The sequence below is a fragment of the Phalacrocorax aristotelis genome, chromosome 3 (assembly GCF_949628215.1).
Source record: "Phalacrocorax aristotelis chromosome 3, bGulAri2.1, whole genome shotgun sequence".
NCBI classification, from domain to species: domain Eukaryota; kingdom Metazoa; phylum Chordata; class Aves; order Suliformes; family Phalacrocoracidae; genus Phalacrocorax; species Phalacrocorax aristotelis.
Window position 1 is genome coordinate 4260918 of NC_134278.1, and position 21284 is coordinate 4282201.

The following is a 21284-nucleotide window of genomic DNA, read 5'->3' on the forward strand; positions in this document are numbered from 1 at the left end:
CGCCCTAGTGCGCATGCTCACCGGAGGGGTCGCGCATGCGCACTGAGCCGGGCGGAGTTCTGTGCCTGCGCGGCGAGCGACGGGGCGGCGTTGCCGTGGCAACGGAAGGGCGGGAGCGCGGCTGGCGGGGCTCGACCGACACCGGCGGGGGCCGGAGCCCCTTCCCGGGGCTGAGAATGGGGGGGCTTCGTCCCCGCAGAGTGGAAAAACAGCAGTCCCGGGAGCTGTGGAAAGCATTAATCCTGTTTTCTTAGGGATTTGAGCGCCCTTCGGCCTACCCCGACACAGGCTGCCGCCATGTTGTTCCTCCCCCTCACGCCCAGCCGAGGCCTTTCAGCATCCCACAGCGCAAGCTCGGTCTTGTCTCTGCCAGGCCCTCACCCCCACGGCACAGCTGGGCTGTGTCCCTGCGGTTAAATTCTCTTGGTCTCCTTAAACGGGTGGTGGCATCCAGGCTGTGTTTTCAGGAGTTGTCCCAGTGTCATACACAAGCTGCCCAGAGAGGCTGTGGGGTCCCTCCCCTGGAGACATTCACCCCCTGCCTGGACGCAGCCCTGTGCCCCTGCTCTGGGGGTGCCTGCTCCAGCAGGGGGTGGGACGGGATGAGCTCCAGAAGGCCCTTCCAACCCCTGCCTCCTGTGATTCTGCCTGGGCAGAGGAGTAGCCGTGGAGGTTCGAATCCAAACCTGGAGTGCTCAAAACATTTTAACAGGAGAATTGGTTGTGCTGGTTTATTATATAGTATGTATATTTGCTTTCTTTTCTCTCCTAACGTTTGGGAGTGACTTTGGCACAACCACCTTTTCGTTGATGGCCCCCTGCTGCTTCTTTTTGCTGCTTCCTTCAGGGAGAGAGAAAAATTTTGTTTAAAAGAAAGGAGCTATGCTGGTGCTACAAATTACAAACCCCACTATTGAAAAGCTAAGTCAATCACCACAGAGAAAAGGGTGTTTTGTATGTCTTTCTCTTGGTCTCTTTATCAGTGGTACACAAGACAGGCCAGGCTGCGATTCAAGGGCAGGCAGCAGAATCTGAGAGTTTTGTAAGCATAAGTCAAGCAGAGAGAAGTGCAGCCAGACCGTCTGTCTGAGCGTGGTGTGGGAGAGAGAAGAAAGCGAGCCGATGGGAGATAAAAAAATGAGTCTGATGAGCTTAGAAAGGAAAATAACAGGTTGAAGGCCAAGCAAGGCTGAAAGAGCTGGATTTGAAAGACAGCAAGCTGCTAATGTGACTGCTGACTCAGATGCAGGTGCTGGGTCTGAAGCTCTCTCTCCGATTTCCCCTGCTGTGATATCCAAGCACCGTTTAGCAGGTTTCCTGAACTTAGCAAGCACCAGGGCCTTCCTCAGAGAAGGAAACTTGCTTCTGTGGGCCACGGGTCATCCTCTAGGAGAGCGACAGAAACTTTCTAACAAGGCTGTGTGGCAGAGTGCCCCTTGCACAGCTTGCAGTGGGGCAGGAGTGCTGCTATCGCGCTCTTTGCATGGGTGGGGAACTAGGGCCAGGGGATTTATCCAAGACCACGAAGTAGGATCTTAGGCTCTGAACATGATCAGGGACAGGAGCATAAGACTGTGGTCCCAGTACATTCCTCCTGGGTATTTTAGGGAGATGGGAATAAAAAAATGAAGATTAAGGAAAGCCATAGCAGAAACGGGTATTTTCTTAGGAACAGTGACCATAAAGCAGGAGAGAGGAGAAATGGGGAATAAGGAATTAAAGTGGAACTCAGAAGATCTGGATTCAGCATCGTCTGACATCAACTTCTGTACAGGCAAGTCTGACTTGCCAAGGTTAAAACAAGCCTCTTTAGCCTCTTACAACCCTACTCTCTATTCACGGAAGGGGAAAGGAAGTCTTTATCAAGATTGGCTATCTCTTGTCTGTTTAAAGCTTATGTATTTTGGAGGAAAGATTGAGCTATTATGTGCATATACACTAATGTAATACATGCCAATAAAAAAAGCCTGACTGGTGAATCCCCTTGCAAGAAGAGCAGATGATGTTTCAGTGTGCCCCATCTGTGCTCTGAGGGATCCAAGGATTACTTCTTACAGGTCTTTAAAAAACACTCAGAAGCACGGGCTTGTTGGCAGTAAGCTGAAATTTGCTACCCAAGAATCCACACATCTAGTGAGATAGGCAGGATTTGGAGATCAGACCGCTCTCCCTCACCACTTTGTTATTGTATCCAGCATTTGCCCAACTGACCAAGAGACATGCTGATGAAGCAATACAAGCTTGGCTTTTTTTCCTTTTTTCACCCCATCTATTGGCTCCCAAGGGCCAAAGATTTGATACAGGTGTGTTAGAAAGGATACTGCTAGGGAATGAGTTTAGTGCTCTTCACTTCACAGCAAGAGGAAAACAGGGATTGAGAGTAGGTCTTACCTTCAGCTAGAACAAAGCAAAGAACTACAGGATAAAAGATAAGCCATCACTGGGAACAGCTGCAGAACCTAAGACACAGCAGGTAGCTTAATGCCTTAAACTTCGGGCATGTTCATTTCTTTTCTTCCAGGGCTGCTAAGGCTTCACTTCTTCCTCTGAAGTCAACAGGAACAGCAGGCAACTTTGGGGAGCATTCTTCCCCTGACCTGGTTGTTGAGACCATCTTCAACAGCTGCTTAACAGAACAAAGAAGGAAACATCTCGCTTACAGGTGTTTGCTAAAGCTCTGCCTCTTAGCCTGTGCTATCAGAGAGCTGCAAGGGTCAGACCAGACAGATACTGCCATTGGGTAAATGAACCTCTTCTGAGTCAACTTGCTGCTGCCATATCTGGTGCTTGAAGTAAAAATCGTTACCTTCACTCACATTCTCTGCTCTGTGGCTGGTGACATACGAAATGACCGAAACAAAATGCCCTGTTCCCCTGACTTGGAAGCTCTTTCACTTTTTGCATTTGGCTTCGTGAGCTTTGGATAAGCCAGTTCCCTCCTTTGCTAATAACCATCTCTGGCTTTTCACACATCAGGGATGTGTGTGTGTGTAATATTGGATAATGGCAGGCACATAGTAAATATGTTCCCTAAAACAGTATCACCAAGCAGTTCCTTCTCAGCATACCACAAGTCTCTATTTTTGTTTCTAGTTAAGAAAGCTAACAGTTCTGTTTTTCTTTTAGCATTTTTTTCCCATTCCTCTCCAGTTTTTACTTCATGGAAACTTTAAACTTCGGCCTAACTTGTCTGGTGAAATCCCTGTCACTTACGCAGAGGGCGAGACACCCCTTGCTCAGAAATGCATCTCTCTGCAGAGTTGGCTACAAGCCTGCTTGAATGAATTTTTCCTAAGCCTGTCTGGAGAGCTTGTGCTGAAGGCTCTGCTTTCGTGGCAGTGGAGGCCTCCCTGCAGCCACAGATGAGGACATCTCGCCCTCTGGTGGGTAAAAACACAACAGTATGGAAGCCTTGGTCTGGATGTTCTATTAAGAAAGCATAATTAAAATCATTAGTGTGGTGGTAATAGAAGGGAAAAGAGCACATTTTTTAGAGGACTGAAATTCACACCGAGTGTATGTCCTGGGGGATGGGGTATGTATATGATCACACATGATCCTCCTGGTAAACAGGGTTTAAACTAGCGATGACGGGAGAGAGAGAATTACCAGCAGCCCTGACACAGAGTGATGGCCAAGGCTGATGAGCAGAGCACTGGGAGTGACGTATCAGAAAAGGATCACAAAATCAGCAAAACAGAGTTTAAGTGGGGTCACCTCCAGACTCGCATGTAAGCAAGGAAGTGCCTACAAGGCACAATTACAGAGAAATCCTCCAAACCCTTTCTGGGAAATCACACTCACCAGCAAGGCCTCATTGACCTCATGAAGGTCAAAGACAGCCTTGGCTACAGTGACCATGAGCTGGTGGAGTTCAGGATCCTGAGGGGAGGGAGGAGGGTAAAAAGCAAGCTCACAACCCTGGACTTCAGGAGAGCGGACTTTGGCCTCTTCAGAGACCTCTACCTGTTTGGTAGAGTCCCATGGGATAAGGCCTGGGAAGGAGTGGGGCCCAAGAAAGCTGCCTGATATTCAAGGATCACCTCCTCCAAGCGCAAGAGCGGTCCATCCCAATGAGCAGAAGTTGGGCAAAAATGCCAGCAGGCCTGTGTGGATAAACAAGGAGCTCCCACCAAAACTCAGACACAGAAGCATACAGAGGGTAAAAGGAAGGACAGACAGGGAGGAATGCAGAGACATTATCTGAGCATGCAGGGATGAGGTTAGGAAAGCCAAAGCCCAAATGGAATTGAATCTGGCCAGGGATGTCAAAGACAACAAGAAGGGCTTCTATGGGTACACAGGTGATGAAAGGAAGACTAGGGGAAATGTGGGCCCGTTGCTCAGCAAGACGTGGGAGCTGGTTACATAGAACATGGAAGAGGCTGAGGTACTGAACACCTTCTTTGCCTCAGTCTTTATTAGCAAAGGCTTCAGGAATCCCAGGTCCCTGAGACTGGGGAGAAAGGTGGCAGCAAGGAGGCTGTACCTTGGTTGAAGAGGATCAGGTCAGGGAATATTTCAGCATGGCATGCACCCACGAGTGCTGAAGGAATGAACTGATGTCACTGTCAACGATATGAATGATCATGGGCAACTGGGAGAAGTGCATGAGGACTGGAGGAAAGCAAATGCCACTGCTGTCTTAAAAAAAGCAAGAAGGAAGGCCCCTGGAACTACAGGCCGGTCAGCCTTACCTTGATCCCTGGGGCGGTGATGAAGCAGCTAATCATGAGAACCATTTCCAGCCACATGAAGGACAAGAAAGCCATCAGAAATAGTGAGCATGGCTTCACCAAGGGGAAGGTATGCTTGACCAACTTGATAACCTTCTATAATAAAATGACTGGCTTGGTAGATGAGAGGAGAGCAATAGATATGGTCTACCTTGACTTCAGTAAGGCTTTTGGCACCGTCTCCCGTAAGATCCTCAAAGACAAGCTGTTGGTGAGACAGTGAGGTCAATTAAAAACTAACTGGGGGCCACCTGGCTGGAGAGACGCTCTGCAGAAAAGACTTGGGTGTCCTGGGGGATGCCAGGTTGAACATGAGCCAGCAGTGGGCCCTTGCAGCAAAGATGGCAAACGGTAGCCTGGGCTACATTAGGCAAAGTATTGCCAGCAGGTCAAGGGAGGTGATCCTTCCCCTCTACTCAGCACCTGGAGAGTTGTGTCCGGCTCTGGGCTCCCCAGTACAAAAGAGATATGGACATACTGGAGAGAGTCCAATGAAGGACCACTGAGATGATGAAGGGACTGGAGAATCTCTCCTGTGAGGAAAGGCTGAAGGAGCTAGGACTGTTCAGCCTGGGCCTGTTCAGCCTGGAGAAGAGAAGGCTTGAGGCCAGATCTTATTCATGTATATAGATACCTCAAGGGAGGGAGCAACAAGGACAGAGCCAGGCTCCTTTCAGTGGTGGCCAGTGCCAGGACCAGAGGCCATGGACACACACTGAAACACAGGAGGCTCCCTTGGAACATCAGGAAACACTTTTTACTGTGAGGGTGACTGAGCACTGGCACAGGCTGCCCAGGGAGTTTGTGGAGTCTCCATCCTTAGTGATCTTCAAAAGCCATCTGAACATGGTCCTGGGCAACTGGCTCTAGGTGGCCCTGCTTGAGCAGGGAGCTTAGACTAGATGACCTCCAGAGGTCCCTTCCAACCTCAAACATTCAGTGATTCTGCACAGCTACCAGCAAGAAGAACAGAAGTTCTAGCCTTATTTCACGTCTAACTGACTGAAAACCTTCTGACCATCAATGGTTATGTCTCTTGGCTTAATTTTAAGCATGCACTGAAATATTTTGCTTGAACAGGCACTTGATTTCACAGCTTGGCCACTGCAGCTGCACTGCTTTGTTGCCAGGCCTCCAAATCACTAGATACTCGCCTCTGATAGAAATTAAGGAAAACTGGACACCCAAATATTTTTGTGGATGAACTTAAATGCCTCTGATCAGTGTCAGGGCAGCCATTTTGCACCTCCCTTGTGAAAAGGGAATGAAAATCACAGTTACTGTGAAACCCGGAAAGTGCTTTGAGATCCGCAGATAAAACCACACCCTATTGTTCATTATTGTTACAATTATTAAGCACTCTAATATTCCCACTCTATAATTATTATCCACTTTTCTTCCTACTGACTCAAAGCCTTCTGTAGCTGTGCATTTGGGAATTTCACACCACACCAATCATTTTGTTTTTAGAAATTTCTTTTTTTTTTTTTTTTTTCACTCCGGTTTTTAAATAATGATCAGTACAGTAGAAAGCTTAAAATATTGTCAATGTTTTCAACAATACAAAGTCAGTAGATGGGATCTGGGGAAGGGAGGGCTAGTATGTAACACTCATACCCTCCCGTTTCCCAAGGACAAAATACAAACTCTATCGTACTTATGTTTAGTAACAAACAGTGCTTAAAAATAATCTTGTCAGTAAAAGATGTAAATTGCAAGGCACATGAGGAACCCGTCCTTGCCTTGTTACGCAAATCATTAGGCATAAATACACGTTTAAGGCACCTCTCTCCATCCTCCCCTTCTGCTCCGTACGCCAAGCAAATCCTGTGAGTGGGTATCAGCTGTTAAGGGCACCCATGGACTGGCAGGCAGCAGAGAGGCTGCCCCTGAGCCTCAGGTTCCTTCAGGATGAATCCCAAAAAGGAATAGCATAAGGCACGTTGGGATGCATTCTCAGGAGTTGTCCTGTGCAGATCCAGGTTGCAAGATTTGCAAAAATACTACGTCAGGACCAGATATTCCTGGGGGAGAGGGTTAGGACCTCTGTCCTTTCAGCATCTTGGATGTGCTCAACCTTTGGTGGTCAGCTCTTCACCAAACCCTGCCACTGGTACACCCCTCCCAAGCCGTGCCTCCTTAAAGGAACGCCAGGATGGAAGGAGGCGTGCTCCAAGCAGTGAGCCCAAGGAAAAGGCCCTGAGAGGCCCTCGGACAAGCTGAGCATTTATCACAGTGGCACTTTTACTGTCAGGACCCAGCCCTGGTCTCCCCTAGATCAAAGGCAGGGCTTTCAGGAGGGCATTGGCAGCCACTTCCCAGTCCCGGCCTGGCTGAGGTGCAGCAGACTGCATAGTATGTGGAGTCTGCCCAGGTAGGCAGCCAGATGCATAAGGCACAAGGATGAAGTGCAGGGATGAGGGAAAGAAATCAGCTGGTTGGAGGAAGAGGAGGAGGATGGAGTCAGGAATGAAGGAATCTCCAGTGTTGTTGAGCCCCTTGTGACACAAGGGTGCATCCTCACAGCAGCAGCAATCTGTATTGAATTTCCCTGCTAAATCAACCCATCATAATAACCAGGAGGTCAGCTCCAGGTCTGAGTGCAGGGCCACATGGGGACATGAGCAGCTTCACCTGAGGGGTAACATGAGAATATGGAAAAACACCACCACTGTCACACAATTGCTCCAGAAGGAGAAGTTTCACTTCTGCTGGACCAGGGAGGAGAGCACATATGACCAGAAATACCTCAAAGAGCCATGTGGGCACCTCCTGTCCCTGTCCCTGGACTAGACAGCATTACTGTACTCATCCTCCTTTGACAAGGAAAGGACATGTAATCTATTTTCAAACCCTTAAAGAAGGAAATGCCTGGGTGATCCCTTCCTTTGGTACCAGTATAACTGTGGGTAGCAGCAGAGCACGGTTTGCTATTAGCAGCAATGCCCACTCCCTCTCAGTTTTAGCCCAGAAAGGAGCTCTGGACCAGCCTGGTTTACGCCCCATCCTGCACAGGTGCCCATTAATACTGTCCAGCCAGATCCACACTCAGTGGCTTATTCTGCTTTACCTACCACAAAAGCAAGGCAAATTAAGCTGTGAGAAAACAACTGCTCTCACTGGAAGTCCTTCCCCGAACTTGGATGAGACCCACAAGCAAAGCCACAGAGACCATGGAGGGAGCAGCTAAGTTAGTTGAGCAACCAGCTGCTGTGCAAGGAGGAACTGCTGCTGGCCTCCGCTCCGGCCCTTCCCTGCAGGCAGCAGGTGAAATGCCTGAGAGTTAAAACCAGCAGGTAATTACTGACATTTTTTTTCAGTAGGATTGGTTTTCTGCTGGTCCATTCCCAGCACTGGCTCGCTCTGTGGTCAGATGAGGTTCTGTGCAAGGGAAGGGAAATGTTGAGGTGTGAGTGGGACCATCTCCACTTGCCATTCCCCCGAGGCAAATTTACTGTTAGGTCAGCATGGCTGTACTGTCAAAATACACCATAGGAAATGAAGTAATTAATTTCTAAGCTGGACTGGATGTAAACCAGGAGGGCTAGAGCAATGGGAAAGGGTGGACTAGATGACCTCCTGAAAGCTTTTCTATGGTTTCTTCTCCTGCACTCAAAACTTACTCCCTCCCACTTTGTATTTAATTTGTTGATAGCGCCATGAGCTTCAAATTTGTCCACAAAACATAGGACACAGCAAAGCACCTATTAAAAGATCTGTTTTCAGAGACACTGTTGCCTGGCCCAGCTTGCTCCTTTAGCAGCATAGCACTGTTTCATTTAGGCTAATCTTGACCCAACTAGGAGGCTCTGCAGATATAAAAGCCAAAGGCAAGGCCTTTCTGGATAATAAATCATGCACGCACACACATACACAAACACACACACATCTCAATAGTTAAAAACACATCAAGTGCAGAAATCAGTGCTTCTCATGACAAATCATATCCCAACCCTAAACCCTGCCTGCTCAGAACCAGCAATCATAATTCATTTGCCTGCCCTTGGATTCAGTGAGACAAATCTGTGGCTGGAATAAATCCCATGGCTTCCTTGCTTTCAGCAAAGACTCGCACCCCCTAGGATGCCTTGCCAGATACCAAGGCATTTGAGGTGGCAGGTCTTGCATAGTGTATAGCTGGGAGGAGCCATGCCAGGGTTTACTATGGAAAGCAAGTGGGTCAAGTGGAATGTGTCTAGGCTGCATGGGACCGCAGCTCTGCATCGGCTCTGAGCGTCCAGTCCTGCAAGTGCTGCCAACTTCAGTGCAGCAGTGTGGCTCCCTATCTGATATTCCCCCCCAAGCAAGCACAGAAGAGACTCATCTAGTGGGGGACACAGTAAACCAACCGTTTCTATACCTTGGATAGGACTGACCCATGGACATTAAGTGTCCCTGACCACTATCTTTGCTATTCCACACAGGAATCACCAAGTCTCAAGGACAAACCTGCCCCAAGGTTGCACAGGACCCTAACACTGTCACCCTGCTCCTGCCTTTTGCTGTTCTACCTTCATCTAGTGCCAATAAAAACATGCCAGATTCACAACCCCATTGGTCAGAGAAAAAGCAACCCTGCAGCTTTGAGGTCAGCTTTCCCACAAGGCCCACCAAGGACTGCCCGGTGTTCTGAAACACACCATTAAGAGGGGAATAAAGACCACTTCACTCTCATACCCTTTTGGCCATGACCACAGTAGGGCTGTTGGAGGCCTAGGGCACAGAGCCCTGTCAGACAGGTCACACCCAAGTTACTCTACACTGCATGGACAGCGTTGGAGCTCAGTCAGACTCCCTAGACAGGTGACAGAGTCTATGGAGGAATGCATGAACCTGTCACAGAGGCAGCCAAAATGACGTGCCCAGCATCAAAAGCATCTCCCCTCTGGGGGCTGACACCCTGAACGCTGATGGCCTTAGGGGTGTTCAACACCTCTGCCACTGCTACTGAAGAAGACTCAAAACCATCTCCAACCTGACCCAGGCCCAGCTGCTCAAAGGCAACTAAGCACTTAAAATGGAAGTAAGGAGCCTTTGAAGACCTGTCTTGTAGGCCACCAAACAGCCATCAGCACTGCCACTACCTTAGGTCAAATTCTAACTGCTGAGAAAGACCCCATGTCCTGATAGTAATCCTTGGGACAGCTTAACTCCTTGGTTTTTATAAGCAGCTCCACTGCAGATGGTGCAGTCATACAGAAAGAGAAGATGGAGTTGACCTGACATCTCCACCTGTGCTGGACCCACACTAGTCACCGGCAGACACTGGGCTCAGGTTCAGACCCAGTTCGTCCTAGAGGACCCCCAGGTCAAGCCTAAGCCTCCAAACATGCTTTGCCAAAGCCACCTCAGCAACCTGGCATTGAGACAAGGGGACCTTAGAGAGAATCTGACTTAGCCCAGCTGGAGCAGGAAAAGGATTATACCAGCCACTGTACCACACATGTCCTTGCAGCTGATCCCTAGAAATGTAGACTCCTCCTGACACCTTGCTACTGCCTTTGCTAGCGGCAGGTCTCCCACAGGTAGCAGAGATGGCAAAACCCAGAAAGGTCATCACATCCAGCCGTGGTCCTCACAGTGTGTTCTCCGCTGTGTGGTGATCCCTGGCAGACCCTTCTACAGTCTCACAGCCTTCAGGCTGCCCTCCCTGACATTCAGCAAGATATCGCCCACAGGTTTACCAGAATGAACAAGAAACCTCTGCCTGTTCCAGCATCCTTGGTTAAATGACTTGTTCTGGCTTAAAACACCCATGTCCCCCTGGATGGCAGAAGGCAATCCCTGCTGTGAAAATGCATCCAGCATGAAGTCTCCAGCCCTCCACCTGAGTCCAGGATCCCAGTTAGTCACAGCATGTTAGGCAAATAAGCCAGTTATGTCTCTAATATGTTATGCCCCTTTTCTTGATTTTTCACCACCCTGGTGACATCATGCCCGTCACGTTCATGACTTTCAGGAGTCCTTTTTAGCCAGGCTGGCCTTGATCCTGCATCGCAGGATGTAAGCTGTGATGGCGCTACAAGCCACAAGGCCAAAAAAAGAGATGCAGGAGAGATACATGGAGAGAGGCCCATGTCTCTTCAGGAAAATCTCCTGCCTGTTCTTGTAATCCAGTAAAATGGCCTCCAGCTGTGACAGGGTGCAGATGGCCAGGAAGGTATGGAAGATCTGGTGGGCATGGCCAATGATATCACAGGAGCCTGGGAAGTACTTCTCAGGGACCGGGCAGGAGAAGAAATAAGCGCTGATGAGGAAAAACAGTATCTGGTACGTGTGGTACCAAGCAGCATCTTCCTCGCAGCCCCCCAGGTGACACACAACCACCCGGTGAGCGACGGGACTGATATCCAAGATGAATGCCAGCCCAGCCGGGATTACCTGGCACATCTTCCTCATGATGGGGTAAGGCCGTCGGTACCGATACTTCGCGTAGCAGCAGCCGGCACAAGACAGCCAGCCACAGAAAGCAGCTGCCGGCAGGAAGAAAAGCCAGAACTTGTCATACCAGGCTTGGTCGGAGCTGTAGTAGAAATGGGCCAGGGCGCTACCGTACTGGTAGATGCTGACTCCGACGTAGTCCACGAAGTAGAAAGTGTAGTGGTACAGCTCCGATTTGGACTGCAGGAGGTGGGCCAAGAGGCTGCAGGTCAGGTAGGTGACAGAGGAGAGGACAAAGATGAGCAAAGGCAAGGACCACGCGTCCACGGGTAACTGCTCAGCCTCCACAAACGTCTTGAATCTCAGCAGCACAGCCAGCGCTGCCAGGAGGTGAGTCCACACGTTGACCACCTCGTTGTGCTTCTGGAAGAGGCTAAGGAAGTAGTACCGCCAGTCCTGGCCGGTGGGACGGTACCCGGTGTGGATATACGGCTCACGGAAGAGCTGCGGCACCTCACACTCTTTGACGGTGCAAGGCATCTGGGGGAAGCCATCCTCCAGCAGCCTGGGGAGACGGCTGAGATGCTGCCTGCTGAGGGACAGCGTGCTGATCCGCTCCAGGATGGCTGTCATCTCACTGCGCGCGGCGGCTGCGAGCCGGGCTCTGGGAAACGTCCTCTTTGTGCCCTGCAGGGAGGGGAGAAGGAAGAAATGTTAACGGCGATGCATCGGAGAGAAGAGCGTGCTGCCACTCCTGGGTGGGATGAGACACTGGCCCTGCTCTTGGGGGAAAGGGGCTTTTCTTGATCCGGCAGACCTAAATTCAGCATGGAGAAGGATGGCACAGCCCTGCCCCTGCAGTTCAGCCTATGTCAGATGGGCACAGCAATGTCAAAAGCCTGCCTTTCTTCCCCACTTCCTCGGACACTCAGCTTGGAGCATGTTTAGGAGTAGCAAGAAGCAGTTAGATGTCAAGAAAGCACCTGATGATTTGCAGAGGGGATTTTTCACCCCTTTCCCCAGAATAAACTGCTCAGGAACAAAACTGGGGTGTAATTACTCATCAAAGGGATAACCTGCCTTTCTGTGCACCTAAGTGAAGAGGGTCCCAACCGAATTGTGGAGGTTGCAAATAAGCCCGGCTTCCCTGCCACACAGCTTGCACCTGGGTTGCACACCTGGGGCTGCTGCAGGGTACGGCAGAGGGAGAAGGGGAGAAGTCCCAAACCTGCAGGCCTCGTCCCTCCACATGTAAGAAGCAGCAGGACTGGGAGGTAATGGAGAAACGAGGGGCCCCACATCAGAGCTGGCTACAGTTTGGGTATAGCATCGAAGCCTTGGGAGCATCCACGGAGCCATGCTGAGGACCCCCAGCCAAGACGTGCCGTGATGCTCAGAGCAGCCAAACCCCAGCACTGGGCACTCCTCTGCTCTGCTCCTTGGCAACCTGCAGAGTTGCTAAGCTCTGGCTGGAAAGATTCAGATTCAGGGCACAGCAGGATCCTAATGTCTGGAGACTACCTCACAGCAATGAATGAACTCCCAATACCCTCTGTTTCCCTTCCACCCTCGATATTTCTCTTCCCTGCTGGTGTTTATGCCCCACAAAAAAAGGAACTCATCGCACAGATGCCCATGCTTGAACTGAAATTGATGCTGATGGAGCCCCACCAGGGCTGTGGTTACCCCTGTGCCACCAACACACATATCTGCAGGAGCGGAGCCTGCCTCCAAAGTTTATATGCACCCAACCAGAGCTGCAGAGCATGGAGATAATAATAAAATAAGTAAATGCAAATGAGTATTTTGCCTGAGTGTGAGAAACCGCTATTTTTATTCTGTTGTATCAGATACCAGCTGCTGCCAGAGGTGAGACAGAGGAATAGTGTGCAAGGGCACATGACAGGAGACCCACGCTAGGCTGGAGATGCAGAGGATGTGAATGTGTTAAACACGGAGAGAGAGTGAGAGCAGAGAGATGGGACATGTCACAGTCCCAGGGCAAGACAGCACAGAGAGCAAAGTGAGAGCAGACTCTGAACCAGACTGCAAGTCCCACTTCCTCTCACAACCCAAAGCCTCTGATCACAGACAAAATATTTTCACGCTGCTTCCGTATTCTAGCAGATGGGAGGTGTCAAAATGAAGTTATGTTTTCCAGCCAATTCTCTCTCTCCCTGCGCTTTCCAGGCTTTCTTAGCACCTCGCAGGGCTGGGTTTTTTTCTTCCCCTTGTTTGCCAAAGGGGAATCTGGCTGCTGAGTTTGATGGGGCTGCCTTAGCCACACAAGGCAGAAGGGAACACAGTCCCTGCAAATGGTATTTGAGTTTCACAGATGCGTAAGACTGAAGATAGCACCCTTGCTGGGGGAGTTTGATGTTGTGCAGTTCACAAAGACTCTGTTTCTCTCCTAAGGGTCTGCGGGGTCCAGATCTGTGATGGGGACACGCGGTTCATTCAGCAGCTTGTGTATTCCTATGGGGACATATGCCAAAATTCAAGGAGGCAAGGCAAATTTTGATTCTAGGGGACTCCTATGAGGGGACGGTGTGAAAAAGGGACAACACTTCCTCTGCCCAATTCCAATGTACAGCCAGTCCATTCTGGCTCCTTGTAGGTGATAGAGAAAGAAAGGCTCATTCATCCGATTTACTCGAGACCTCAAGCTTCAGGATAAGGTAAAGTCCAAGCAAAAAGAGCATCCATGACTATGCAGCACTGTAGTCCTCACCCTCTATTGCCCTATACCTCCTTTGGATGAGCTGGCCAGAACTTGGCTGGAGGCTGAGCACGTTGGGGTGGGAAAGAGGGAGGTCTTATGGATGTGCCTGCACTACGGCAGTGTTTGATTTCCTGGTCTAGATGCACAGACAAGAGCTCCCTCCCCACACTGGCTGCGTCTCCTTCATTGCTGCACCAAGACATCTGCTGTCTCCAGCTGATGATCTCCAGGCCTCAGGCAAAGGTTTTGCCCTCTGCAGAGGTGTAAGTACAGACTCTGAACCGCTCTGTGTGTCCTAAGAGCCCCTGCCCTGTCCATTACCCTGCCATAATGTGTTTTACACCTCTCCCAGCATTTGCTCTGAAACAACCCAAGCAAGAGTGCTTGGATCCATGCTCACCATCTCCCAGCTTCCCTTTAACTAAGTGTGGTCCAGGATTTGGGCCCACTACAGCAGGCTGAATCTTCGTCCCAATTCATCCCAGCAGGATGCTGGAAAACCTTCCAAAAAGGTATTTAGGCACTGACGTTAAGAGACGAGGAGCACGGTGGCAAGGTATGAGGAGAAAGGGCGTGCTGAAGCTCCCCACCTCTCGGAGGACACAGACTAATGCTAGTGTGAACCCCAGGACATCGGGAACTGAAAACCAGCTCAGACACGGCACAGACCGGGCAGGTGAGCTGCACAGGAGCAGGGTCAGAAGCGCTCATCTCCTGCGGAGAGGCAGCAATATGGTGAAACCTGCCCGTATAGAGCAAAGACACCGAGAAGATGCGCAGGAAGACGGCAATGAGGCCTGGGCGTACGGATGCATGCCAATGTGAGGGGCACATCGCCCCTTCCACCGTCCGTGGCCTGCCTGCTTTGCATGCTGACAAGGATACGAGAAACAGGCAGCTTCTGTACCAGGCACAGGCTGGCTCCAGCTTGCACGGTGCATGCTAGAGCCAGGATTTTGCCACGGTCTCTCATCCTGAGAGCTCAGCGTACACAGCAAGCACTGCCTTTGCGCAGAGCTAGGGAGAGGTTAGACGCTGCAGATCCCCCCGACAGCAGCAGACAGAAGAGATTCTTCCAGGCAGGGTTTCGTAGCTGGAAAATGCCAGTTTTTAATGGGCTGAGGGAGGGTCAGAGATTTTCAAAATAATAGCCAAAAAATCACAAGAAACATATCTGATATTCAGATAAAAAGTGCTAAATCAGGAACCTGGTAGACCGCTTATTTTAAATCAAACTTGTGACATTAACGAGTGAGAACAAGTTGGCAATTTCCAGCAATCATGTGATGGACAAAACGATGAGGAATTAATGTTAGGAAAGAGAGAGAAAGGGGGGAAAAAAAAAAACAACCAACCCACCCAACCCAGAAACCCAAGGTCAGCACTGGCTGTTTCACTTTCACAGAGCCCCTATTCTTTTCCCTTCACGGGGGCGTATGAGCAGCTGAAAGCCACATTCATTGGCAGGGCATCTCGTTGAGATTCTGTCCTCACCCCTCATCTCCGGGGGATTCAGTTATTTTGGCTGCTCCCAATTAACGGCAACCAAGTATCATTTGTTCGGGGAGGGAGCTGCAAGGCGAGGAGGAGGGAGTGGATGATGGCCAGGCTGTATCATTACAGCACAATAAGAACCGCGGCACAGGAGGAGAATGATCCTGTTCCCATTTTCCTCTCCCTTTTGAAGAGAGTAATTGGAAACCCGAGCTTTTCCCAGCTCTTTTGCTCTATGGTCACAGTCTGATGGAGGGGTTTGAATGAGAAAATTTCCTACAGAGTACGGCTGATTTTCCCACCGGTCTGGCCTCAGCATCAACTGTCTGGGACTGAGCCTGTACCAACGTGATATATTTGCTTGCAGAATAGTATTCAGGCACCAGAGGTTAACACAGGCTTCCAGAAAGGCAGTAATTCCTGGTAAACAAAGCAGAGAGGACTGGGGAACTCAACTGTGGGGAAGTCTTTAGTAAATGCATTGCATTTAAAAAGTGATTGTGGATACCATGAAAATAACAGCAGTGATCGTGCAGCAGTGGGTCACAGGCCAGTTTTGAGAGCTGCAGGTGATTAATTTCTGAATTCCTTCTCTTCTGGGAGCTGAGCAAAAGTCCCTGGAGGGACTACATATCATTTTGAAGCCTGGGGTTTTAGTCTGACCCCTTCCTACATGGTGTTAACTTTGGTGTCACAGCTCTTACAGCACCAGGGTGGCAGATACCAGCTCAGCTGGACTCTCCAGGGCTGGGAGAGGTTGCACCAAGGCTGTACCCAGCTCGGATGCAGTGGATAAGCCCCATCCCACAGCCTGCTGCCTGCAAGCTGGTCCCACCTGAGCACAAACATCTCATCCTATAACTAAAGCACTTGCAGAGGGCTTGGGGCAAACTTTGAGAGACCATCCTGGGAGCGTGGTGTCAGCTCCTCCATCCCATTCTGCCTCGTGTTTTGGAAAGGCTCCACCAGAGATGAGAAACTAAGAGACCACGGACCAGCTCATAGCAGCAATTCCTGCAAGCTCTTGGCATTGTCTGCTTCCTTCTCCTGCCATACAGTTCGGCGCTAGCCTTCCTCCTAACTGTGACAGACGCACATCCCCTCTGCAGGGAGCTACTGGGACTTACATGGGTGTCACAGAGGCCAGAAAATGGAAGAGGTGGCATTTGGTGGTTTGTGCCAGGGACAAGCCCTGCCCGAGCAGGCAGCAGGGTATGAAAGACTGATCTACACTCCAGCATCGGAGAAGAGGAAATCCCCACAACCAGAGAGGGGCCAGGTGCTCGGGACTTCTGTAAGCTGGGCTTACACCTCCCCAGCTATTAAATGGGGATACCAATCCTCATCTGCCTGATGAGGACTAGATATTGTGCTCTTAATGCACTGCTGGAAGGCACCAGGGAGTGCTGGGACTACTTAACAGTGCATCGCACAGAATATTTTATTTCCCTCAGCACACTTACGTAGCTGGTTACATCTACATCAGCCCAATGTGTCTATTACAAGTGCTCATCCAGCAGGGACTCTGCATGGGTTAGGATGCTCTGGAAGGTAAAAAGTGATGTGGTTTACTGGAGACCTTGAAGGCCAAGCCTGGAAATAACCTAAGGAAAAGGGTCAAAGCAACCTTGTGAAAAATTTCAGGTAGGAGGAAATGGCTCAAATTCTACCTTTCTGAACACACATATACACACACAGAGCGCGTAGCTGAAGCAGGGTTTGTCCAAGCATGTATTAATCAGGAAACGAACGTCTTGTGATGCTGGGAGATCAGCCATTAGAGCTGGCAGGAGATGGCAGGATCCCCCACGGAAGCCATGGCAGTGTCAGCTCCCCCACGATTTCTGGCCTGGAAGCAAGCCGGGCCTGCAGCCAGCTCAGCCGTGCTGTGCAGCAAGTGCCTCTTGACATGGGTTCGGCGTTGCCTGCGCGTTGGGACGGGTCCAGGGGATGAGAGCAGTGGAGCCAGCGCGATGAACGCCGTGCTTGGAGGGGACAGAGCAAAACAAAGCTGCTGGCAAATACCATGTCCCTGAAGCAAAGCTGAGGGGGTCCACGGCATCCACCCAAGGAGGGGGAGCCCCCGAGTTCCTGCGGTGTTTTGGGAGAGCAAAGCAGGGCAGTGGATTCAGACTTCGGATTCAAAGTTAGGAAATAGAACACTTGATGAGGTGGTTGGCTTCACTGCGATAGTCCAAACCTTGAGCCAGGCATCGTGTGCGGCAGGTCTGATTTTCACCGCACTGAGTCCTCGGTTCTGCGATCAGCCAGGCTGGCTTGGCCGCTGCCGTGCTGCTACACCCTTGAAACGGGTGGCCACACATAAACTGTCCACCGTGCTAACTCCCAAACCACGCCAGGGAACGGTGTGGGTCACCACGGCACATTTCTGATTTGCTGTGATAAACACAGCTGCAGTTTCTTCATGCCTAACCAGGGTTAAAGCTTGGTGATGCTACTGATAACACAGCCGATATGCTCTATGTGTGGAAAAAAGAAACCCATCTACCGCACTAGGTAGATGCAAAAATGTTAATATTTGTTATTTCTACTCATAGACTTGGCTGAGAGCTATCTCCTCTGGCAAATCCATCCCCCCCTATGAAAAATTGCTCAAAATTGAAGTAATATTCTGCAGCTTTTCTTCCTGATCTCACTAAACCTTTGCTGTTTGCTCGTTCCAGATAGGCCCACCACCTTCTCTTCCCGCGCACAATTAACACAGCCCCCATGCTTTGGGGCTCAGTTCCAGGTGGGTGTGAGACCCCTGGGCGGAGCACCCATGCTTACAGGCTTTGAGGACACCAGCAGTCAAACGAGACCAGAGCACGGTCCCCATCAGTGACCCGCCACCGCCCAGTTGCTGAAGTGTTAGCGTATTCCTGGGCACGGTTTTGGTCCCGGTCACCCACACCGGTCCCCACCTGCTACACCCAGTCCTGCAGGGACCCCCGACAGTGTGGGACGACTGACCCATTTCAGATGCCAATGCTGGAACTGTGCCAGAGAAATGCCTGGGACTTCCCCCCCCACCACTGACCCAAAAATGAGCCTGGATTTGCTGCAGCTGCGTTCCACTTTCACCTCCTACATTTCCTCTTGCAAGGTCTGTGGGATACAGCATCCTTCCCTTCCATCCCCGAGCAGCTGTGTGCCCACCCTGCGAGCATTTCTGCAGCTAGTTGCCTACATAAGAGGTCGCTGCCATGAGCCTCTCCTAAAGCCACAGGGCCACAACGCACCAATGGGACAAATCTTGGAGACGGGAACTCCTGCGAGCACAGGGAGAGCTCAACAAGCCAGCAAATCCCTCCCTGCTCAGATCTGTCGGCTGGTGGGACAACCCAGGAATCGTGTGCCTGCGGGCAGAGCAACCAAACCAAACTGCCCTGCGCTGTTTGGGAATCCGGACCGTTGCCAAAAGATCTCGCAGAGCCTACGGGTTGAGGCTGCTTAGCTTTGCTGTTGTCCACAAAAGCCTGTTGCACAAAAACTTTTTTTTTTTAAGGTTGCGGATTTTAGAGTCATTAGAAAAAAATGTATATAAATCATGCACACCACTGCTGCTGCGGGCAGAGAGCAGGCTGCTAGGGAGAGGCTGCAGCTCTGTGCCAACCCCCTGGAGCTGCTCAGCTCTCCTCTTCCCTACATTAAAAGTCTTTGTCCCCACCCGGAATCTCCTCCTATTTAACCCCGTGGCCTCTCCCAGAGAGCTTTGAGGTTTGCAGTGACCGCAGTGCTGCCCTTCCAGGGGGTTATGAAGCTCCATGCAAGGGCCAGGAGGACCCGATGACAGATTCCCCCCCAAAGAAGGGATGTGGGCTGTGCTGTAACCACATGCTTACATCCCTACTTGATCCCAAGGATCCACTGGGGAATAAAAAAAGCAACTGGGAGCAAGATTCCACTTGCTTATGCCCGAAGGCTGGAGGATATAAGGTATGGCCACATATGTACAGCCACAGACCAAACGTGCAGCCTCCAGGAGCCTTCCTGGGAATATATTCCTCTGGAGGAATTTCTATAGCATAAATGGATCCCGCAATTAAAAGGCCAATGGCCTGACCTCAGGAGTGGGGGTTATCACGTCCGCTAGCAGCTAAAAATTAAGCTGGTGCATGACTCAAGACGTGAAAGTAGCTGCAAGCACACGCACATGACCCGACGACGGCAGCTACCCTGTCCTCAGCCTCTGCCAGCACGTTGCTCCTGCGTCCAGAGAGACGCGACCCTCTTCTTGGCCAGAGGCTCCGGCCGCACCTTCAGAGTAAATAAATAAAAGCAACACTGCCCGGAGAGGAGAAAATCCTGCAGCGAGCAGGGCTGTTAGCACATACCTCTACCAGATGAGCGGGAGGATATGGGTAAGGGCTTGTGGTTTGGCCCAACAAGCCCCTGGGCTTCTAGGAATTGTTTGCTACATGAATCGCCCCCCCCCACCCGCCCCCCGACACGAAGGCAGGAGCACAGTCTGCTGGTATAATTCACAGCTGTCCATCCCCTCCCTGCCCCAGCAGAGAGCAAAAGGAGACTTCAGATCCGCTGGATTTCACTCCGGTGGAGCATTGTGTACGTGCTTCACTCTTTTTCATCACTTTTCATGACTTTACTCTTTTCCAACCACCTCTGCCAGGGTGGCATCACAGCCATCCTCATCCTAACCCCCCACCCCGCCAATCCCCCCAACCACCCCCACCTCAAGCACACTGGAGCATTTCCCAGCTCTGAAGCGACGATCGCGCAGCATCCGACAACAAACGCTCGTCTTCATCCCGCGGTAAAAATCCCACGTGCTCCAGCCACAGCAGCCTGGGGATGAACCGGCGGAGCGGCGCAATCAAACGAGTATCAGGTGTGAGACCGCCGGGCCTGCGTACCCACCGCCGGTGGCATTTCCCACCCCAGCGCGGCTACCGGGAGGCTCCGTACCCAGTCCTGCTCATTCCAGACACGAGTCAGTTTGAGCAGACGACTGTTAGATGTTCACCCAACCACATATATATATATATATATATATATAAAAATTTTAGCTGATGAAAAGACTGTCGGCAATTTCCCCACACACATACTAAAAAAAGTGAGATTCTCATGCTGTTTTCAGGAAAAATCCAGATGGGAAATTGGGGGAATACGACCAACAACCCCCGAAGCATCCTGGAGAAGACAAGCAAGGAATAACCAACCCTTCATCGACCCTTTCGAGGCACGTCAAGTGCAACAGGGCAGGTGGCAGCTCCAAAGCAAACACCAGGAGCTGGTTCTTCACCCGCCTCACGGCTAAACTATGCGTCTCCTTGTCGCGGCCTCCGGAATGCCCCGGGGGTCAAAGTCACGCAAAGACAATCCACCCACGGCTATTAAACATGCAGGAAAACTGATGCCCACCTCTCTCCTCCACGCAGCCGCTAAGATACAGGTCGCGGGGGGAGATTTATGGCGAAAGTACGTTTGTTCCCACGCACTCCCCCCCTCCTCCGGCTCTCCCGCAGCGCCCACGGGGCCGCAGGACCGACCCCGGCTGTGCGTGGGAGGGCGGGAAAATCCCGCATCCCCCTGCTCCTCCGTATCCACGCGTGTTTTACCCGTGCGGGGGACCCTCCCGGAGGGTGGCCTCAAGCGCTGGGGTGTTCCCCGGTCCAGCGGCCCCGGCGTGCCCCAGCCCCCCCCCCCCCGCGGGGAAGGATGCTGGGGATGCGGCGGGGCGGGCGCGGCGCAGGGACCTGCCGTACCCACGCGGGGACGCCGGAGCTTCACCGGGGGATGATCAGCCCTTCCCGGGACCCTCGGCGGGGTGTCCCCGCGGGAGAGGGGGTGCCCACGGGGAGGGGACCGGCGGCCGCGGCCGCACTCACCGCCCGCGATCTCCCGCCGCCGCCACCGAGTCCCGCCGCCGCCGCCTCCGGCAGCGCCGCCGCCGCCGGGCGCCCCCCGCGCATGCGCGCCCCGCCCCG

At 51.5% G+C, this 21284-nt stretch overlaps 1 protein-coding gene across 2 annotated transcripts; it reads right to left on the minus strand.

The window, feature by feature from the left end:
• Positions 1–6266: 6266 nt before the first annotated feature.
• Positions 6267–21284, minus strand: PAQR8 (progestin and adipoQ receptor family member 8). 2 transcript variants are annotated; one of them, XM_075086578.1, is made up of 2 exons: positions 21186–21284; positions 6267–11804 (listed from the first exon to the last, which is right to left on the minus strand). In XM_075086578.1, exons 1-2 carry the CDS (start codon positions 21267–21269, stop codon positions 10692–10694), a joined length of 1197 nt encoding a protein of 398 aa, XP_074942679.1. In that variant the 5' UTR covers positions 21270–21284; the 3' UTR covers positions 6267–10691. The 2 variants fall into 2 exon arrangements, with proteins under 2 accessions (XP_074942679.1, XP_074942680.1); XM_075086579.1 differs by having other exon boundaries at positions 21063–21194.

Bases quoted from the DNA above. Each gene is read 5' to 3' on its own strand.
- PAQR8 (XM_075086578.1), bottom strand. From the start codon at position 21,269: ATGCGCGGGGGGCGCCCGGCGGCGGCGGCGCTGCCGGAGGCGGCGGCG. The intron at 11,805-21,185 runs GTGAGTGCGGCC...CCCTCCCTGCAG, and splicing joins GCGGCGGGAGATCGCGGGCG to GGCACAAAGAGGACGTTTCC.